This window comes from Diadema antillarum, unplaced genomic scaffold (genome assembly GCF_040938485.1).
Source record: "Diadema antillarum isolate AM-2024a unplaced genomic scaffold, OU_Dant_1.0 seq00000766_RagTag, whole genome shotgun sequence".
In the NCBI taxonomy this organism is placed as follows: Eukaryota; Metazoa; Echinodermata; class Echinoidea; order Diadematoida; family Diadematidae; genus Diadema; species Diadema antillarum.
Window position 1 is genome coordinate 323,192 of NW_027271656.1, and position 22,471 is coordinate 345,662.

Here is a 22,471-nt window from a genome sequence, read left to right on the forward strand (position 1 = left end):
TTTTCTCTGTACAATTGTATGCATTGATTTTGTCACTTAAGAAAGTGAGATTTATGTTTGTGTTATATATTGTGGAAAAAACGAATAAATATGAACTTGAACTTGAACTTGAACTTGAACTATCAAAAAAAAAAACATGAATTGCAAGATACAAGTCATGTAAGTAATATCGCCCGAGGTTGTTAAAAAAAAACCCTGCTTATTAATGTAGTACCTTACAGTATACTGGTAGTTTACAGTTTATGTTCTTGTACACAGGTAATTGAATCCCCTTTAGCACTCTCATCTATATTTTGATGAAAATATTGTTATTGGTTTGTCATTATGGACTTCATTTTATGATGGAGAAATGAGATGAAAATTCCTTAATTGCCTGAATGATTAATTGTCCGATAGGTCTGACATAGAAAAAAAAAACTTCTACACTACATGGTCATTCTGAACATCGTCTGTCTCGTTTAAATCATAACTAAATGCATGGAAAATGACACGTCTTGTTCAAGGTTCAAAGTTCTGATTCATAAATATAAGCTTGTCAAGTTTTTATTTTACGTTATCAGGGTATGATTGTCCTCTATTTCCCTGCACACTAAATACTCACTGCCAATGTTATTAATGTCGAATACAAAACGTCGGTGTGATCACTTACACCAAATACGCAAATAGAACATCCCTTGCATATTATATACCAAGTTGCAGAATGCTCATTCGCCCTCCCTGCCGTAAGATCATACCCGTAGATACCCATAGCGGCTTCTGAGAGTGCGGAGATATTTTTAAAGGGAAACTCCACCAAGTCCCCACGTTGACTTACAGCGTATCATTTATTCAGTAAATATAGATTGGTAAGATTTAACTAAAATCAGAAAGAAACTTGTTTTATTGAAACAGTGATATTGTGATAACAATTACAATATCATCAGCTCACAACTTTCAGATTGGTGTGTATATAGATTTGTGTCAGAATTTTTTCTTAGTTAAGACAAGGAGGTGTACCTCCTTGGTTAAGAAAGGACTAGTACAGGCCTGACTGATAGCAATGATAAGAGTGATCAGAATTTTAGCATATCATGCGGTATGACAACATCTCGGAAAGTTAGGCATTTCCCCCTCACCAATACCGAAGGCTACATTTTATTTTTCAGATCATCGTTATAATAGTTTTCCATTAACGCTCGGTTGAAAATTCTGAGAATGATATCTTCCATTTTTTTTTTTTTTTAAATTGATTAGTGCGTTTAGAAAGACGTCATTGCAAACACTTGAAGGTAATGGTGTTGCGCCGAACCTCTGAAATCTATCGTTGATGACTTGTGTTGTCGTTTGAGTCTTCAATCTGTATAAGCCAGCTCTATCTTCTTAAGACTGTCTTGGTGTGTAGATTTTCCTATATCCCTGAAACAGATTGGAAATATCAAAAGTGTATGCTCCTGCACCAATGAGAGGGGCGGAACCAGGAATTCTGTAAAGGGGGGGGGGGGGCGCAACCAATATTTCTGGTGCCACTTCCTGGTCTCACTTCATTTTTTCTTTTTATTTCTTTTGTTTTTAATGATAAATAAAGGGGGCGTGCGCCGGTTGCGCCTCCCTTGGTTTTACTGAGATACAGTAAACTCCGCAAGAATAGGAGCCCTGGGACTGTGGGAAAGTTCTTCGACTCAAGCGATACACCCCCCCCCCCCCCCTCCCTCGCGAGAATCTAAAGCGCAGTGATATGTTCCATTTTTATGCCTCCGCCACGTAGTGGTGCCGGAGGCATTGTTTTGGGGTTATCCGTCCGTCCGTAATCAATTTTGTGGACAGAGTAACTAAAAAACCTTCTGAGGTATCCTAATGAAACTTGGCATGCATGTGTATAATGGAGTGAAGTTGTGCCCATCAACTTTTGGGTTTACATGCTCAAGGTCAAAGGTCAAAGGTCAAGGTCAAATGCTCAAAGTTTCACCATTTCCCCCGTATCTGTGCAATGCCTGAAGATATTTCATTGAAACTTAGTTTATATACATGTATGTACTACCCAATTAAGATTCTCCGGTGAGAGTTTCAGGTCACGAGGTCAAAGGTCGAAGGTGAAAGGTCAAGTGAAAATGTTGAAATTTTACTTTTTTTCTCCATATCTTGGAAATTGTTCAAGGTATCTTCATGGAACATAATGTACATGCACGGACTGACTGGCAGTGATTATATAGGGAATTTGGGGGTCATTAGGTCAAAGATCAGGGGGTCAAAGGTCAAGATTAAGATCAACTCTTCCAACTTTGACTTTTCCCCTCATATTCATGCAATACCTGCAGGATTTTTTTTAATTGTTGTATCATGTATTACCTAATAGAGCTTCTCTGGGAAGTCTTTTTGCCAAAAAGGTCAAAGGTCAAAGATCAAGTGAAGGTGCTGAACTTTTCTTCTTCCTCGATATCTCGGAAGTAGCTCAAGTTGTCTTGCAACTTAGTACATCTTTATGCATATTCTGCCTGACAGTGACTCTCTTATGAATTTTAGGGTCTTATGGTCAAAGGTCAAGGGTCAAGGGCCACGTGAAAATAGTAACAATTTACTATTCAATATAGAACTTGCACTTCTTCTCCATACCTTGAAAATTACTCTATGCATAAACTTATAAAAGGGTCAAAGTCAAGTAGATGTCCTCAAATCCTCAAATACATGCTCTCTCATTCATCCAATTAAACCTACATTGTAGGTCAAGGAAGGGGTACATTTAACACATTTGTGACAAACATGTCATTTTAATATTTTGCCAGTTATGTGAAACTGTCATCAGACATTCTCCACAAGTGCTATAAACCTATTAGGAGAATCATGCATCATGGCGGAGGCATAGCAGTCACCATAGCGACATTTCTAGTTTTTTTTATACACTCTTGTACTTTTTTCTGACTTATTCGCACCGGACTCACTAGCAAGCAATGTAGGCGTCAACGGCTGTTTGGGCATGTTTCATATGTTCTTGTTGATGTAAATTGAATATCGATTTTGTTCTGAAATTGTTTATACTTCCCACAAGGTTACATTGATTGGTCGTTAGACAGAAATAAACTACGACATGTAGGGAACTAACATAGGCCCACTATACAAATACCAGCTAACGCAGATGTACCTTCATCTGCGCGCGTACGTTTGTTCTCATTTTGTTTCATTTCCGCTGTAAAACATCAACATATTCCATACAATGACTGTTTTACATAATATAAAGCTCATGAAAAATATATCAAACGGAGGGAAGCTTATTGTCAGTAGTGGCAATGATTGTCATTTCTCTTGAAAAACAAAAAACAAAACAAAAACAAAAACAAAACAAAACAAAACTTCTAATAAGGTTTTATGCAACATGGCCCTGGTGTTCCATGGGGCCCTGTCTTTCAAGAAAATCATTTCACACAAAATGCAGGGACTGGTGATGTTAGGATGAAAATATAAGACAATCAATCATTGCTGTGCTGCTAGTTTCGACCGTGGGCCTTAGAACCCAAAGAGGTTTCCAGTATTCATAACCCACAATGCAGCCACCATCACCGACTTCGTCGTTTTCATGATTAAAATCAGAGAATGACATATGCAGACACCGTGCAAAGAAACACAGATTCACCAGTTAATGTTATGGATTCATTCTATAAGCATCATTTATTTACATCGAGGCACACGACACACATCACATTAAAACTCCTTTAGCTGCCGTCGGGACTGATGTGCACGTGCAGAAAACGAAAGAGAGCGCATCTGAGTGTTAGTTGTGTCTGCGGCGCTCCATTTCCTGCGCGTTGCGTTGTTGAGCTGGCGTCACCACTGGCCACACTGTCCCGAAATTGACACATGATGGTCATACGAATATGGAATTTTCAATTTCACACAAAGTTTGTCCCGGACATGGTTACAGCTAATCAAGAGACGAAGCAAATACGATTCCTACAGAAGGTCAGATGATGGCACCCAAACCACACTAGAAGGCTGCATGAAGATCTAATTCTTCATTAGGCCGGCCTGTAAATCCCGGGTATAAAATGAACCTTTGCAGAGACTCCTACCCAAAGCACCTTCTAATCGGGAGGTTCTCCCGCCTGAAACCCCTAGCAAACGGGAGACTCCAATTTGATGTGCGCGAAGCGCGAAGTTCCTTGTGGCCGGGTTCCAGGGCCCATGAACTGCCCTGGAAGCTCTAGGGTTCTAGATGCTCTCTCGTGCTATCTAAGGCTTATTTTTCGACATACAATGATATTAAGTAAGAAATCATTTCAAGCGGGAGACACAGAGCCAGGGCGGGAGAAATTAACTCTCAAGCGGGAGAACGGGAGATTTTGCCAAAAAGGGATTTCGGCGGGAGATCTCCCGTCGAAAACGGGAGAGTTGGAGTCTCTGCCTTTGCAAGATCTTTGGGTGGTTGTTGTTGTTGTTGCTGCTGCTGCTGCTGTTGCTGTCGTTGTTCTTGTTGTTCTTGTTGTCGTCGTTGTCTTGCTAAGATTTTTCCGCCGATCATGAACTAACTGCCGAAGCCTGAGAATCTCAAGATGGATTAAGGTGCACTCACGATTTAAAGGAAGTTATATGATCAGAGTCGAATTTGGAAATTTCCTTCATCGTGTGTCCATCTTTACTCAATTTCGGGATAATGTGACGCCTGGAGTAAAGGCTGGCATTATACTGTCCCGAAGTTGACACAAGATAGCCATACGAACATGAAATTTTCAATTTCGCGCAAAGTTGGCCCCGAACTTGATTACAAGCCGATCAAAAGCCAAAAGCAAGTACGATCTATTGTTAGCAGCCTGAGAAACTCCACCCGCAGTTACCCGATGGTTTGAAGATGCCCTCACGAATAACCCGATGTTTACACAATTTGAGCCAAATTGGAACATTTCCTTTATCGTGTGTCCATCTTTGCTAAACTTGAGACAGTGTGACGCCAGCCATAAATTTGCGGGAAATTTGCAGGAAGACTCAGCAACTTGTTTGACTCACGCGATTAAATTCTTCCGTATCACAATAGTGTGAAAGGGACTGGATTTTTTTTTTTTTTCCCATCGACTCAGCAACTTCGACTGAGCCAAAACGTTTGTACATAATAAATGCGTGGGGACTTTGTTTTGTGGGGGGAGGGGGGCTTAATCATACAATTTTTGACTCTTGCAGGACCTATCATATCATTTTCAAATGGTAGAACTCATGGATGAAAACAAAGGAATCGGTATGACCAAGGAGGTATGAAAGACCTTGGTATGACCTGCTACAACATACACACATGCAGACATATAACATACACACACACACACCACTGGCGGATCCAGAGGGAGGTGTACTGGGCACGCACCCCCTCCATATATTTTTTTTACAAAAGAAATAAAAAGAAAAAACAGGGGAGCATGCAACCCCCTTTAATTTTGTAAAGGTGCCTCCCCTTAAAGATAATATAAAGTTTTGGTACCTCAAAAGTTTCCCTGAGTTTCCTTGTCTTAGTTTGTGTTTTACTTTTCATATAACTAACACTGTGAGACTTGCTCGCCCCAAAGTGCTCTCATGTCTTAGTAATCATGCAAAAATGGTTTCGTACAATACGTGTATATTGATTGTTGCGGTACCGCGTCGAGTCAAACTAACGGCTCTTTCGAATTTTTCATAGCCCGTTCTGCTCTGGTACGAAACCATTATTGCATGATTACTAAGACATGAGAGCACTTTGGGGCGAGTAAGTCTTACAGTGTTAGTTATATGAAAGGTACTTTAACCTGAAACACAAACTAAGACAAGGAAACTCAGGGAAACTTTTGAGGTACCAAAACTTTATATTATCTTTAACAAAATTCCTGGATGCATGCCTGCACACACAAACACACACACATGCAAACACACACACATGCAAACACACACACACACACACACACACACACACACACACACACACAAACCCACTCATTCGATAAGTTGAAAAATAGCATGCTCTATTTTCACAAAACACGCTCTAAGAATCAGCACCAGAAACATTTTCTGCAAAAGGCAACTGTTCCTCCATATTTTATTCATATTCTTTTCACAAATATTTGTACAAATATTCCTACAAATCAAAGTATCAAACTCCTTACCAATGTCCCTCTAGCTTTATTTTTCCATGAGAGCGATTAAGACATGGTTTGAATCCTGCATGATAAGTAAACAACACATTGCATTATTACTCCTTTTCTAGTTTTCTGTACAAAGAGACTTACTGTGATAGAAATGATAACCGCTCTGCTATCAGAAGATATCCCTCACACGGTCACACAGAAGCAGTCAACAAAGATGTAGTGGAAAATGAACATATACAAGCAATACAGACATTTTCTCTTCTTCATTCCTTCTTACACAACATCATTCCAGTCGATCTTCAATTACTTGTTACTCTCCGCAATCAAATGTCATTCATCGCAAGAAAAAACCGCCTACAATCGGATTGAACCAGAAATAATGATCATTGGCAAAAAGAGGCTAACATGTTGGTTTTTCAGTGATACGCTTATGTCACAGATTACATCATTCTGATTCAAAAACTTGCCCTCTACACCAAAGATTAAGTATTGAGAGTGAAATGTTTTTATGAGCAAGATCACATTTTGATTAAAATGAAGATATGACACCAATCTGCATTCTTCTTTTCAGAAGAGGTTAATGACCACAGAGATGGGGGGGGGGGGAAGGAGTGGGGAGACACCAACCCCTCCCTCCCTTCATGCAAGATTGTGTTAATGTTGTGTGTGAGTGTGTGTGTGTGCGTGTGTGTGTGTGTATGCGTGAGAGAGTTTGATTTTACATGTATTACAGAAAATGAGTCCTTCATGAATCACCCCCCCCCCCCCACCCCCCTTTCAGTCATGACACACATATGACCCAATATTGGCTGTGAGAGTGGACAAAATGCTCTCCTCTTTTTCAGCTGAAATAATCCAGGCCCTCATTACACTGCGTCAGCTGTTATCGTGTGGTTACAAGCCTCAAACATACATGTATCTTCTGGTGACAAAGAAAACCTGCTAACTTTCCCTTTCTAAAAAGTACATTGTACACCTTGTATGCCAAGTATTAAGGCTGCAAAGTTCACACCACTTTAAAAAAAAAGAAAAAAAGAAAAGAAAACATGTCCTGATCTTCAAGCCACATGCATATTCTGTTCAGGGCATATTGAGACACCTATGCCAGAGGTGGTAATCTTAGCTTACGTGGCCTTCAGTTGTTTTGTTTTGTTTTCATTGTTACCATGGGTCTTTCCATTTTACTCAGAGGCCCTGTGTGTTTTCAGTCTAAATTTATTTCTCTCATAGTAGTGTTTTCTACAAAGTTTGGAAGTAAATCACAGAATAATGTACAACAGAAAGCATCCATGGATGTTTTTCTCTGCTTTCTGAGCTCATGGTAACTAAAACATCTAGTGAGACACCTTATACGCCATGTGGTTCGGTTTCTTAAAAAATACCAGCAGGGCTGCCCTGCAAGACTGATGAACACTGCATATCAGACTTGGCTACAGGATCGGTCTTCACCTATTTAACCCCTATCACAAGAAGGACCCACTGAGAATAAGAATATTACACATACACCACTGGTGTTCAAAATTTAGAGGGCCAATCACGAACTGATATTCTGGACAACTGCTACACACACATGCATAAACAAACACATTGGTGTTCAATGTCAAAGTGCTGTAGTGACACTGACATGCTGGAAAAGGTACGGCGATCTTGGCATTTTACTGTATCATTCTTACCGTGACATAACTGGACACGACATGATCTATTTTGACTTTCATCCTGATTTCTTTCGACTTACTCTTTCCTCTCTTGACTCCTTTTAGTTGGGGCTGGCCATTAGAATGGCAAACAAGATTTCGATATGCAATTGCAGGACATAAGTATGCATAAAACTAATTTTCTCTGAATTAAATTTTCATCACATGTAGTGTCAAAATTGAACATTTTCATCTGGTCTAGCTTATAGAGTAGATCATGTCAAAACTGGAACAGCCCTCTGTACCCTCTGATCTGTTACAGATTTGCCCAATAGTTTCACATTGCTTCAATTAAGGCTTTCACTTCTTTCCCCACAAAGTTCAACTTGTGCAAGATGCCTGTAAACCTCTTTCAAGATTGGAATTTTGATGTTCTGAAGTCAAAAACGCACCCCTCCCTTTAAAAGCAATGGGAATCAACCTGGTGGCATGTAAGTCTGAATCCAATCTACTAAATGAAATGAGAAACACAATTCTGATACTGCTACACATGAAGAGACATGAATCATTATCCCTGCTTTTTGATTCCAGTTAAAATCTTCATGCCTTCTCTTCCATTACTGACAACATATTTTGGTGAGGAAAGTTCAAGTGTCTCCCTTTAACAGGGAAGAGGCTGCATCGTTACTCGGCATTTGTTTGATGCACAGAGGAAGCGAAGTTTTGAAACACAACATGATGCTGAGGGGCCCCATCTACAGAACCAAGAGAATACTTGAATGTTTGTCGGGAAATGTGACTAAAGCAAGTGATGATGGCAGAGTTGGTTAGTACATGAGCTTCGCTACAGCTTTAACGATAACAATACGTGACTGCCCAGCTAAAAACCCACAAAAAGTAGGCCAAGAAGAATTTCCACATTTCTACTAGTTTAACAGAGTAGGCTCTAAGCTTTTAATGATCTATAACTTGAAACTGGACCATTCTAACCCATTCCAAAGATTGATTGAAATAAGAGTGTTAGGAGGTGCAGTTTCATACAAAGGGAGAAAAGGGGATTTTCAGCGAAGGGTTATTCAGGCATGTTGTGCAGAAATGTCGATGAAAACATATTCTATTTCGCGGCAAAAAGCAGCACCTGTCCGAAAAACTATGGTCCCGATGTCATTTTCGTTTTAAGCCGCCTAATGTTGACAGTAGGTGGAAAAAAATTACTCTCCCAGGTATGACAAACTTGTACAATTTGAGTTGGTCACCCCAAATGACACTTTTGGTCTAATACAGAGTCTTAATCTGCAACTTTTTGTGGCTTTTGAGGCGGGCGGTCACAAGTTAAAACCACAGTGAATTCTCTTTTTAGACACACTAGCATAGGCAGTGTCACATCACACCAAACTACGAGGCGTAATTCTGATCAGCCCTCGTTATCACCACCATCTCTTTAAAACTCATCAAAACACTACCGAGTCAAAGTAGCCCCACAAAAGCTCCTTACTCTGGTGTTTTGTAAATACCTGTGCGTGAGAGGAAAACATCCAAACCAGAGTGTCAGCAAATTTTCATTTATCTCTAGGTAACAGCCCCTAGGCAGACAGCATGATCTGTCAAGCCACCAGGGATAATTCCCATGAATCATTTGAATGATTCTAGCTTGAAATATATCTCATGGAGCATGTCATGGCTAAACACTGTTGTTTTTCAGTTGTTTTCATGTGTGCATAGCACATGAAAGAATCTCTACCAAGTGATGTAATGACACTGTCGAACCAGACAAAATCATTTTAAACGGCACAAGACCTCTACGGCTTAATCCATTTACACCTTCAGAGAAGTTTGTGTAAAAGAGTGAATCACACCTACAGAAGAAGCACTCTATGCATTTTAGTAAAAATCCAAGTTGTACCTTTTGACTCCCCATCAGATTAGTCTGCGGCTACTTTGAAACGAATAGGCTACAGCATTCAGTATCAGTACGAGGTCATGCAAAGTTTCTTCAATTTTTTCTTCTTTTTTTTTTGCGTTGAATAATTGCAGCATGCAAGATGATGATGATGACAATAAATGCATATAATTTCAAAAGCTCCAGCATGCAAACGGCCAAGTTAGAAGTAACCAGCTTGACGTGAGCTGAAAAAAAAAACTTCACTCCTCTATCATTTTCTACAAAAGAAGACAAAGCAGGTTCTGAAGGAAGATTTAGGCAAGCAGCATTCTCTATGATGAGAATATTGGCAATTAGTAATAGTCAAAACTACCAATTAACACCATCTGTGACCGAGCAAGACCTTCAACATGCCTGTGCCGGCTCTCTGCGTTCTCACTTTCAGTTCCTTGCTATGTTAAGATCCTTTGAGTACAGTCAACTCTGTGAAAGTCAATGGTGCACAAATTGAGTAATCAGCTAGAAGTCGCTGAAAAAGGAAAGTCATTCTTAGCCTTACGTGTCCTATTCCTCTGCAGAAGTCAAATGTCGCTTAAGTTGATACGTTTACCTCAGTCCTGACACAATTGATTTACGCGGAGTTGACTGTACGTGTAAAAAACATCTGTATGCAACAAATAAAAACACACCGTCCTCCAAAAACCCTTTCCTCCTCCAAACTATGTACAGGGCCTTTATAGAACATAATGGTCACTGGTTACATGATACGACAGGTTGTTGAAATAAGTTCCTCTCCAGGAGCAAATCTTTTATTCCTTGTTCCCGAGCCCCAACAATGAACTGAAATATGATGGCTGCTACCTCAATACTCAACCTATTCATGGCAAACAAAAATCATAGTCACTCCCAAAACACGTCTTGGCCGCAGTGTTTCTGTTTGGACTTTGTGACATGATGCAACACTAGGAACACCGATGAGGCACACTCCGTGTTATTTGTTCAGTTACACTGAATCAATGCAAACCTCAATCAGTTACGCCAAATCTCATTGAATAAACTACAAATACCTATGTAAACAAGAACCAACAAACCACCCTATTTACCATACTTGCATAATTTGTTTAGAATACTAGATTGATGACGACAGCAGCTGTTGAATGCTTTGTAGGTAATATCGAAGACGCACGGAGGATATGCACAACCCCCTTACAAATCAATATACTACGTTTGACCATAATGTTCATGTATGAAAGCTCTGAGTGTGCTTAGAATGGAGCAGATATCAAACAATGGGGATTCATCGCTTCCTATTTCCTTGTGCAAAATTCGGTTATCAACGACAGCTGCACTATCAGAGGGACTGTCAAAATATATCCCACACAATGGCATCGATAAACTCTTCCATTCCCCCTTAAGGCTTAAGACAACCTATCAATTAAACTGCATTGACCTGTCGATTATCATTATTTTTGAAACACAGTCAACCTTGCGTAAGTCGACCTTGCATAAGTTGAATAATCGCCCAAGTCGAAGGCCTTTTCAAGTCCTCAATGTGGATTCTGTTTATATTCTATTGATCTTGACACCTCATAAGTCAAATTTTCTCCAGGATGAAGCTATTTCTTCAGTCCAAATAGATTAAACTTAGGCAAGGTTGACTGTACTCAACTTCCATAACGTATTCAGATTTCTGGTCGACTTGAAAAACACTAGGTGCCTGATGACCTCAGCACCTGCTGCAAGTTCAACAAAGCTAGAAGTGAATATGTGCCATCAGAATTGTAATTGATTACTGCAAAATAATCATTAAAAAAAAAAATGACCATATCAAGCAATGCATAAATAGATATCCACTTATGAAGTGATTGCTAAGCTGAAATATCCATAAATTGAGTCCATTCCCCACACATATTGTTCTGTTTACCTTTCCACCAATCTGATACTTACCAAGTTGATATAGATTGCTACAGTTTCCCTGACCTCAACAACCTTTCTCTAAATGCCATTGTTTACAGTATGCGCTATCTCAAGAAACCCGAGCTTTCCTTTTTCTTTCTGTTCAACACATGAAACACAAACACACACAGAATGCTTACATATGCCCGGTATACCTACAGTGTAACATCCCCTGTTTCACAAGGATACATGCGTACGTATATACTCACTCTCCAAATAGCATATATTACTCTCATTTGATGGTACATCCAGAAGTTTGATAGGAGCAAGCCCTGAAATCATACTCTCACACGCTCTCTCTCTCGCACCAGTCCGATAAATTCCCTTCAGTGTTAACTCATCATATCCACTGAGACTGTTGAGTTGCCCGCTGTGCTCCCGTTCCCGTTGCTTCCCGACGTGTGCGACGTTCTCAGGGAGTCGTTCACATCTCTCCTGAATACCGACAGATTCTGAGTGAACCTGTGGAGTCAAAGAAAATTCAAGAAATAACACAATGTCATACATTCTTGGACACTTTTGCCTTTGTATACTAATAAGAAGTGCTCAACACTACAACATGCATTTCGTTGAGATGGGATTCAAACATTTGGGTCATTTGATTCCAAACAAGATGTAGCGGTCACAGAAACTACTGGTGTTTGCCAACCTTTTCATGTGTATCATTTTGACAAGATATATTTCACTGTAAGTACATTTTACTAGTAATGCATACATAATCAACTGGTATCAATTGAACAATCACTTGTAACTAAATGCAACAGTTGCAGAGCATCTCAGTAAAAAAAGTACTAGTGGCCTTTCTACTCAGAGCTAATTCATACTAAAAACTAGAAATGCCGCTATGGCGACTGGTATGCCTCTGCCATAATGCATGGTTCTTTTAATAGGTCTATAGTACAATGTCTTGACAATGTGTGATGACAGTTTCACATAACTGGCAAAATATTTAAAATGACAGGTTTGTCACAAATGTGCTGAATGTTCACTTTCCTTGAACTAGGTTTACTTGGATGGATGGCTATACTGCCTAAGAGTGCAGGTATTTGGGGATATGAGGATTTTTACTTGTCTTTTGACCCTTTTATAAATCTATGCACTGAGTAACTTTCAAGGTATGAAGAAAAAGTGTAATTTCAGTATTAAATAGTAAAATTTTTGCATTTAAACTTGGCCTTTGACCCTAGACCTTTGACCCTATGACCCTAAAATTCCTGAGAGAATCACTGGGACGGACGTAAGGACGGACAACCCGAAAACATAATGCCTCTAGCTACACTTCGTGGCGGAGGCATAAAAACTACAAAATAGTAAATGACTTCAGATGAGATGTCTGTTGTCATAATCTTTTCTTGCACTCTTCCCTACCAAAATTTTATTTCATTTTTAATTCTTTTTTTTCCAGCTTGAGCAAAACACACAAACTTAACACAAAAGGGCAAGCTGTCTACACATCACATGGGACATAAAAAGTGAAGTATGCACATGTGTCTTGTCTCACCTATCCCTGTTTTTCGTCCTGAGGTTCCTCTCGATACCGTCCATGAGGTTCTTGAAGCACAGCAGCATGTCTTGCTGCTTCTCAGGGGGCTGGGCACTGATCACCGACTGCTGGAATTCTTGGAAATACTGGAAGACACACAAACAAAATATACATCATTGGACAACCTTATGAAATAGATTTTTTTTTTTTTTAAATCATCATTGAGCAGCAACAATGGTATTATAATCTATACACCTTTGAATAGAAAGTTGTCAAGATTATACAGGTCAGACTGTTTCCAAGCTTTTGTTTTTGACAAGAATTCATTCCATGCCTCTGGTGGCATTGGTTAAGGCTGATCAGTCTAGTATTTGCATTGTGGGCTAACTGATGCAAATTCCAGACACACAGGAGGAGGTAAAGTGAAAAAGGTCCATTGTAGTATTCTAAATACAAGATTTATGGTAAGTGTTACTATATCATTCATAACCTGTGTTCCACAGAGCAATGCTTTATTTTCTCTTTTACAAATGTGGGAAGTCCTCCCCTCCTCCCCCTCATAAAAACAAAGCACCTACAAGAATAATATCTGATTTGTTTATTTTGAGCAGGGTGTTCAAATGGCAAACACAACACACCAGTCAGCACAAGCTAGTACAGGTGTAAGAAAAAGATATAAAAAGAGTGAATCAATGACTACTTTTGTTATTTTTATCTCTCCGAAATCTTACAACAAATTAGAAATGTCTCAACATTCATGTAAAATGTAACATTCCTTTTTTAAATCCTAAACTGTTTTTTTTTGTGCCCAATGTGCATTACCAGAGTAATCATTCTTCAATCATGAGTGAATTTGAAACCTTTTCCATGAAATGTATGTTGACACATTTAAAGTATGATTGTATCCTTCAATCTGCAAGAAATACTGATTCCTTACGTCTTCATTGAGAAGGATGAGTCCAAGGAGTGGTCGTGACATGGACCACTGATTCCTACACTCCTCAAACATGATGATGTTCAGTACTGTTGACAGCATCTGGTAAAAAAAGAGAAGTCATGGTGTTAATTACTTGTTTCTACAAAGTTGTCTTATTATTTCTGGGGGAAAAAAAGGTAAACATACCTAAATGATAATTCATTGATATTACTTACTGACAACGGTAGATCAGTCCCGATAATGTGAAATACAGTGGACTCCCTTTATAATGAAAGCCTCAGGACTAGCAGTTTCCTTTAATTATATCTATTTTTTTTATAACAAACAACTGAACAGTAAAAAACAGAGAGCAGATACTGTTTCAGAATAAATTTTTACTTTGTTGTAACAGGAATTTTGTTATAAACGTATTCATTATAAAGGAAGTGCCATGTATTGAACTTTTTTTTTTCACTGTTGTATACAGAAAGGAATTTTTAAACTTGTGTGAGTGTATAGCTAATAACAAGTAATTCATTAGGGTTCATGCACTGCAACAGGAATATGCTGCCTGCAACGGTAAAATCAACTTCATATCACTGATGCCAAAATTTGTAAACACACAATACAAGCATACAAACGTTTCAGTAATTCCTAACAGATATTCCGTTGAGGTAAAAATGTCATATTTGAGTTCATTTTTTGTTTTTTTCAGGGGAAAAGATGGGGTACTGTAAAAGTGGATATTTTTGCGCCACTAATTTTTCGCGCTTGGCAGGTTAAGAAGAGTTTTGCGTGTTTTTAGTTCCGCGGAATCAAGACATCAACTACTGGAACATATGGCAAGCAAAAATATTCACGTGCTTTTATTTTTGCGCTAGCTTTTGGTTACGCGAAATGTGCGAAAATGTCAACACCGCAAAAATTTCCACTTTTACAGTAATCTTTTGTTGCTGTCACTCTGGGGCTGCTGACCTGTCTCAGGAGGTCCCTTGGTACGTCCAGGAGGTTACTAAAGTTCTTGCTGTCGCCGCCGCTCTTGTGCCAGCTGTTGGTGACCCCCGGCTTCCCCCCTTTGGTCAGCTGCTTGAAGAGGAAGGTCACGATGTGATCCAGGATGGCGCAGCAGCTGGTGCACACCATGGTATCTACAAACAAACAGACCAATACATAGATCCCATTGTAACTCTCCCGTTGATCACGCAAAAGGAGTCGCACAGGCCTTCCAGAGAGAAAACACTCGGGGATACAGCCTTCTCCTCGGCTGCTACACGTTTGCCGAGGTCACCACCAATCCAATTTCGGAATTGTGACTACCTTGATACTTTCAAATCTAAAATTAAGTTCTACCATTTCCAGCAACTTTGTGAAATAGAAAAACACTCTGAGAGTGCAAACCTCAGCCAAGCAGCTCATTTCTACCATGGATCTTGTTCTTCAATAGAGATCAGTGATTTCCACTCATACATGCATGCTGAAAATTGCCCAATTTCCCCAATATAGAAGCCTTTTGTCTATTTCATCAGCTTCGCCCAAGCAGAACACATGCCTTAGGGTGCGTATGCAAACCTCAAATACACATTAATTTCTTCATGTTTTGCACAATAAAATGAGAATTATCCTTGATTCCTCTCAAATTTCTTACATTACTTAAAGTGAATCAAAAAAAATCCCTAAAGGAACAAAGATGACTAACGATCATTTTAAACTCCTGTGTTTTTGTGATCTACTGTGTATGCTGAATATTTCGTGAGTCAGGTCCTATTCGCGAAATTAAAGACACACAAAAATATTGACTCTGATCCCGATGTGAATGTGACGTACGCGGGTACCCTTCTCCGTTCAGTGCAGGACTCCACGATCGCGAATTTAACCACTCGCGAAATCGTCGGGAATTCCCGATTCGCGAAAATTCAGACTCGCGAAATACAGGGTGTATAAAGTAAATCATGCTTTGCACAAAGAGGCTAATACCCCTCAGTGACTTGGTGCAGACTGACCTAGCGCTGTGAGGCCTTCAGACACTGAGGAGAGGACGTGGAGGAAGACTTGTGGTTCCAGACTGCTGATAAAGCCCATGTGGTCTTGGGCCAGGCACTCCAGAAGCACATAGTAGGACCCACTCAGCTTGGGGTAGTCCTGGGTGGTGACAATGGCATACGGTGAGAGATAATGTATATTATTCATTTACTTAATACTATTCAGTCATATTTAAACAGCGTAGTCCCGTCAGCTTATCAACTGATTCCCAGGGGAGCCCTATGTACAAATGCATGATAAAACACTAGAATACGATAGACTTCATAAAAATCACAAGCAAGTATAGCACACAAAACAATACAAGCATAAAAAGATAATATATAGTTACAAGACTATTATACAGAAATCAACATACAGTAGATAAAATGAAATATTTAAAAAAAACCATAAACATACAAACTGTGTAATAACCCTTTTGTGCGAACAACATTTATTTCATTTGGTGAAATAGAGTGGTGGACAGCACTGGAATAGCAAAACTAAACATTTGCCTTTCTGCAGTTTATGTAATGAAAGACATGTTATCAATGACAGACTGAAAATAAGTCATTCTTCATGCATGGTATATATCATGAGCATCTTGGAAATAGATAGGCTTATGGCAAAACACAGTTGTCGTACCTCTCACTATTCACACAGCAGAGAAATTAAAACATGCCCAAAATGTAGCAATGGATAAGCCTCCCTTCTAAGCAAGATTGGAACATGGAGACCAGAACAAAGAAGTGGAAATACAAGACATCACACAAATTTTCATTGCAAGAACAGTAAGATAAGGAAATGCCTTTCAAAAATAATGTGAATTTTGGCATTACAGAAAAGAGGCTAAATTCTTTTATAACAGTACCAGGACAATACTAGACTTTGACTACATTATTAACCCTATTATGTGATTTGAGTGCTGATTGGCTACGAAAAGCCCACAGCATTGTACACACTGTCCAAAGTTCCTGACACAAAAAGAGTTAAGAAGCTGCTGCTTATCCCTTAACTTGTGATCTTATATCGCAGAGCTGTATCACTGCAGAAGCGCTTTTCATTCCATTGGACTCACCAGCAGATTGCTGAGAGGAATAGACAAGAGCAGTTTGACAAACATCTGCAGAGCTTCATCGAGGGCGCTGTCACCGTAGAGACGGAATACGCCGAAGTTGACATAGCTGCCAGAGAGGGCAGCCTTGAGCATTGAGAAACACACAGCAATGCCCTTCAGCGTGAGGGGTGTGTTAAGGAATCCGAAGATTTTAATGACAGCAGTAAGTAAACAGTGTCTTTCACTATCCTAAAACACATAAATGCTTGGTTTTGTTCTTGCTTTAGTTTGTTTGTTCGTTTGTTTGTTTGTTTGTTTGTTTTTGAAAATAAGGTTTAGGAAACTTTATCACAATATTAAATAATCCCTTTTTTGTGTGTCAACAGACAGAACATCAATGAAAAAAAATTGAGCCTGTGGACTAGATTAATACACACATACAATATATATTTTGTGCACAGTCACTGTCTTGAAGATTCACTATATTGCACATTTCATTGTTCAAGCAATAACAGCATCATGTCACAATGATTTTTGACAAGTCACTCACAGAATTTTATTTTCTGAATTTGATTATCTGTTGATATGTTATTTCATTTTCTTTTTTCTTCTTTAAAGTTAACATGCACTCATAACAAACATGGTTTATCCATTATTCTCCAAGTCTTCTTGGCTTGATAACTACTTCCATTCCTGTTTCTGGTAAAGGATATTTCATCTGATAGATCTGGTCCTTTGGAATGTCATGAAGAGTAAGTAATCTTGAACCTGTTGATGGAAAAAAAAAAATGCAGAAAGACAGTGTAAGTAGAGCCATGGACTCCTTTAGGAACAAACATCACACATCACATTCTTAATTTTATGTACAAATTACACCTACTCAGTTAGAAACACTACAGATATATGATCCATAATGATTTATACATGTAACTAAAAGAAGATTTATATCACATGAGTGATATTACTCCTGTTTGCATCCTGGTCATTATCCACATGTCATATCCACACGCATGTATGAACCTGTTTGACACAATATACACTTCTTTACACAAAGTCTTCCCACTGTAGAAATATTGCCCATTTTACTGGTTTTTAGCTGTCTGGAAAAGCATCTACAAATGATATCCATCACCCAAAGTTTGTCTTATTTCGTGGATGTGGACCTGTGTGGAAAGTTGACTGGCAAGGTACACCCAGAGATGTCCACTTCTTGACATAAAACAACAACAACAAAACAAAACAGATGGAATATCCTAAAAAATCAGATTTTTGACAAGAAATCAGATTTTCATGAGACCTTGATACTCCCACTAGCATGCTGGCCCTGGGCCAGTAAAATGTCAGCAGAAGAAATCTTTCCCTGGAAAGAACGGGCAAACAAAATGTTGGTAATTCATCAACATTAGTAAGAAAATTGTAAAACATCCACATATTTCCCCGCCCACTTACACTCGTCATTCAACATTTTGTAAGCGTTTTCTGCAGTGTTCCGCAGTTTGTACTGGCTTCATTTTGTTTTTTCCTTTTACTCGAGAGATGAAAAGTTGTACTTTCAAAAGGCGATTTTGTATCACTGTATTTCACTCCTTTATCATGCTAAACACTAAAAAATCGTATTGGTTGATATCTCTGCATACCATATGCAACCATCATCTTGCTGGTCTCCCTGAAGAGGAGGATGCCGTTTGGCGAGGACACGTCAAACTGGAGTCTCTGCGAGCGGTTCTGCACCAGCTCGGCCATCAGCTTGAGGAGGGGCGTGGTCACGGAGGGGTCGTGATACCAGAGCTCTATGGCACTCAGGAGGACGGGTGTGTAGGCGGGGTAGCTGATCGGAGGACGGTATGGTTAAGGATGATGACTTTGTCATAGCAACAAGAGTTTAACCCCGGAAGCCCCTAGACTGTCCATGGCCGTCCCTCTTCAAAAATCACTTAAATGCCAGCAGATTTCCTTATATGTGAATTTGTGTGTAGTGTGTGAAAATGTGTGTCTTCTGTTGCCTGTGTGATTTCATCTCTGTATCATCCTACTTTGCAGGTTAACATCCATAAATACACAATGCCTTTGCCCACACCGATGTGAAATAGTGTGAAATTGACTGCTACCTTTAACAAGTGGACACTAACATTGTAAGAAACCTCAAGTTCAAAAGGGTAATATATATCATATCAACACTAATAAGGAGGAAAAAAAGTAGGCCCCGTTTTATGGAAAGATAGAATCGATTTTAAATTTCCTTACCACACAGGCTGCCATAGACTTACAGTTGAAATCAACTATATAGTCAATTTTAACTCTTCATAAAACAGGGCCTAGACAAACTGAACAAAATTGTTTTTTTTTTTTAATGGAATCAGTATTACCACAAAATTGGCATTAAATCTTGCCCATTCTGAGAGTAGAGGCACTCATTTGCCGGGTAAGGAAGGGAAGCAGGGAAACATGTTGTACACAGTATGTCATTGTGACTTGAACATTATGTCACCTTTTCCAAGCATTTACATCATGAATCTCCTGTAGATGTGAAAAAATGCACAACTTGTCATAAAATTAGCTACCTACCATGATAAAACTTATTTGTGGGAACTTCCGGATATGTTTTTTTTTTTTTTGCATCATCTAAATGTTTTGGCATTTTTTTACTAGGGTGAGCTGGTGACTATAGAAAAAAAAAATGGGTGTTATGAAGAGTCACATTTTAGCATCTACATGCAGGAAATTGTGAAAGGATACATCCAGTCAAAGAGCATCATGTAGCTTGTCTTTGTGTTGAAAGCAAAGGCAATACCTCTGATATCTCGGGCCAGCCCAATCAACGTCCTCTGAATGACAAAATTTAGAAGGAGAAAAAAAAGATTGAATAATAAAGGAGATGCATTATGAAACAGACAATGAAGTGATTTACATTTATCTCTTTCAGTGTACAAAATTTCCAAAATAAAATCAATTTCCTATCCATTATTCGATTCAACTCTACCTTAAAAATGAGATACTACAAACAAACTTAAGTTCGAATAGCTATTCACATAGCTCACAAAGACAATGAAATAAGAAGTAAAGTGGAATGATTAAGTACCTTATCGAAAGAATAGCCTACTCCAACACAAAGACAAGTATGTAGTAACACAGACACAACATAACTACAAACTGCTTTAACAGTCACAAATGTCTCGAAGAATACTTTTATTTTAAAAGCTAGTTTGTCAAATTTCTTGTTTTGTAACTGCCAACTATGAAAGGGCTTTCCACATGTATCAAAATGCAAATAAATTTAGGAAATGAAAGGGCACGATTCCCATATAATTTTAATCACAGCAATGGCGACTGTCTCTCACCTTTGTCTCTGCTTCGTTCCAGACCCCAGAGCCAGTCTTCGCATTGTTCAGCTGGTTGCCAACATACTGGAAGGCCGTGGTCAGTGGCATCATGAATGTCTCGAACCGTTCCTCATCCTCTCCAAGGTCTACTAGCAACAGTCTGCCCAGGGCGGTGTAGAACGTGGACCGACACCTCATGTCGTGCACCGACAACGTCCCGTTCGCCCCGAGGAACGGAAAATGGTCACTCTGTTCACAGACGAAGTAGGAAAGAAGAGAGAGTGATTAAATTTGAATTAGCTGGAACCATATCACGCATTTAGTAATGAGATGCACATTGTAAAATCAAAACGACAGTGGACTCTGTACTGTCATCCAAGGCTGTGTTCAGGCACTCAAAAAGTGAAGGGAATCAAACCAAACCAATGTGTACCATACCATATCAAGCCAGGTTGAAAGAGTTCGAGTGCTCTGTGGAGAAAGCGTACCTCATGAGCTATTTTTGGACTCCAGTTACAGGGGTCACGTTTTGTAGGAACCAACATATTCACCTCGTGTGCCTACGGCACGCTACATACAGGTGTCTTTGTATTGTGATGGAGTAAGTGTTACATGAATTCTTCTCTCGCCAACTTCTGGTGCAGTAGTATGGTATCCTTTCGGAAGGGGTTCACTTTTGGCTCGATATGGTATGGTACGCTTTAGGAGAGTGCTCAAATCCACCATAAGATTCCCTCTTGCTCAAAGACTCACCGTGTGATTTGCCAGCATGAATTGAACGGCTTCCAATTTGACCAGCTTCCTCACGCTGCTGTAGCCCACTGAGAGGTCGTTGAGCAGCTGCAATGTCTTGGATATGATGGGTTCGCTTCTCCCCCAGTACTTCAGGTTTGTGATGCTGGATGAGTAGAGGGCAAAACACAAACCTTGCTAACGCTCATCCGCTAGATATTACCACCTCACTGACAATTATACCACATTTATCCTTGTCCCATACATCGATAATGCCATCAAACTTTGCCAAACGAGCAAATTATAAACTCAAAGGAACTACATAATGTTAGCGCTATATGTACCTGTAACACTTGAAGGAGAGGCATAACAAAGTTAAGTCTGAAAACCCTAACCCATATCCCCCAGACTCAGCACAGCCAAAAAGTCCAGCCTGATTAGAGTTCAGAGGCATTATCAAATGAAACTTAATGCAGCACTATTTTGTTGCAATACTTAGCATATTCTAATTCATATACAATTCTATATGTAATTTCCAATGAACTACCATCTCATAATTGACTGACACCCCTTTTTTACTTAATGCTGTCAAGAGTAATACTGTGTATGTGACAGCTGATTTCACTACATAAATTTGGTATCATAACATTGCCTATCAAGTATCCTTGTTTCTTACTTCTTGTATGTAAACTTCATGCATGCAGGCACATACACCACAACTTACAAACTAATTTAAGCCCAAAATCTAACAGATGAATGGCCTTATATCACTATTTTCCTGTTACAACGTTGGCACCAGTGCATTAACTCACATAAAACAGATATCTGAGGTTCAGTCAAAATTCCATCCTAATCATTTCCTAAATGATCGGCTGCCTAACATAGAATTTTATCAAATTATTTTGAATGATTCTAGCTGATTTGGTGTGGTTTACCACACTTAACAAGTAACTGAAGTCGCTAAAAAGAACATACAAATTGTAACAGGAAGTAGATGGCTTACTCACATTTTGCCAATGAATACACTCAACACCATAGACTCATCCTGAAGACCAAGCACCTGGGACAGAGTTCTGTACAGCTGTTGAAGAAAAGATGGTAAATATTCACTCTTTGACTTCTTCTTATCACACCCTCAAAACACTGACACCCCATCCTCCCTCCTTCACCACATTTACATGGCAAATTAAAAAAAAAAATAAAATAAAAATTGCATTATACTTTTGCCAATATCACAAAAAATATCTTTCTTTCATCACAAATTTGCACAAAACATACTGAGAATATATTTAGAAATAAAGAATAAGGAGCTACACTGTGTTTTCCTTCTTTTTTCAAAGGAGTTTTCAAAAAGGAATGGACACATCACACTTTCAGAGTTTCTGCATGAAAGGAGCTGCTGGA

At 39.1% G+C, this 22,471-nt stretch overlaps 1 protein-coding gene across 1 annotated transcript in view; it reads right to left on the reverse strand.

Annotated features, from left to right (window-relative positions):
* Positions 1-10,662: 10,662 nt before the first annotated feature.
* The window catches only part of LOC139738734 (exportin-7-like), a 39,707-nt gene continuing 27,898 nt past the window's right edge, over positions 10,663-22,471 (reverse strand). Inside the window, exons 16-27 of the mRNA XM_071649375.1 lie at positions 22,075-22,148; positions 21,089-21,233; positions 20,354-20,584; positions 19,752-19,840; positions 18,653-18,843; positions 17,729-17,783; positions 17,037-17,196; positions 15,943-16,081; positions 14,918-15,090; positions 13,964-14,062; positions 13,045-13,172; positions 10,663-12,005 (exon numbers count right to left, since the gene is read on the reverse strand). Coding sequence (XP_071505476.1) covers positions 11,876-12,005; positions 13,045-13,172; positions 13,964-14,062; positions 14,918-15,090; positions 15,943-16,081; positions 17,037-17,196; positions 17,729-17,783; positions 18,653-18,843; positions 19,752-19,840; positions 20,354-20,584; positions 21,089-21,233; positions 22,075-22,148 — 1,614 coding nt within the window. The 3' untranslated portion in view covers positions 10,663-11,875. The remainder of the gene's footprint in view (positions 12,006-13,044; positions 13,173-13,963; positions 14,063-14,917; positions 15,091-15,942; positions 16,082-17,036; positions 17,197-17,728; positions 17,784-18,652; positions 18,844-19,751; positions 19,841-20,353; positions 20,585-21,088; positions 21,234-22,074; positions 22,149-22,471) is intronic.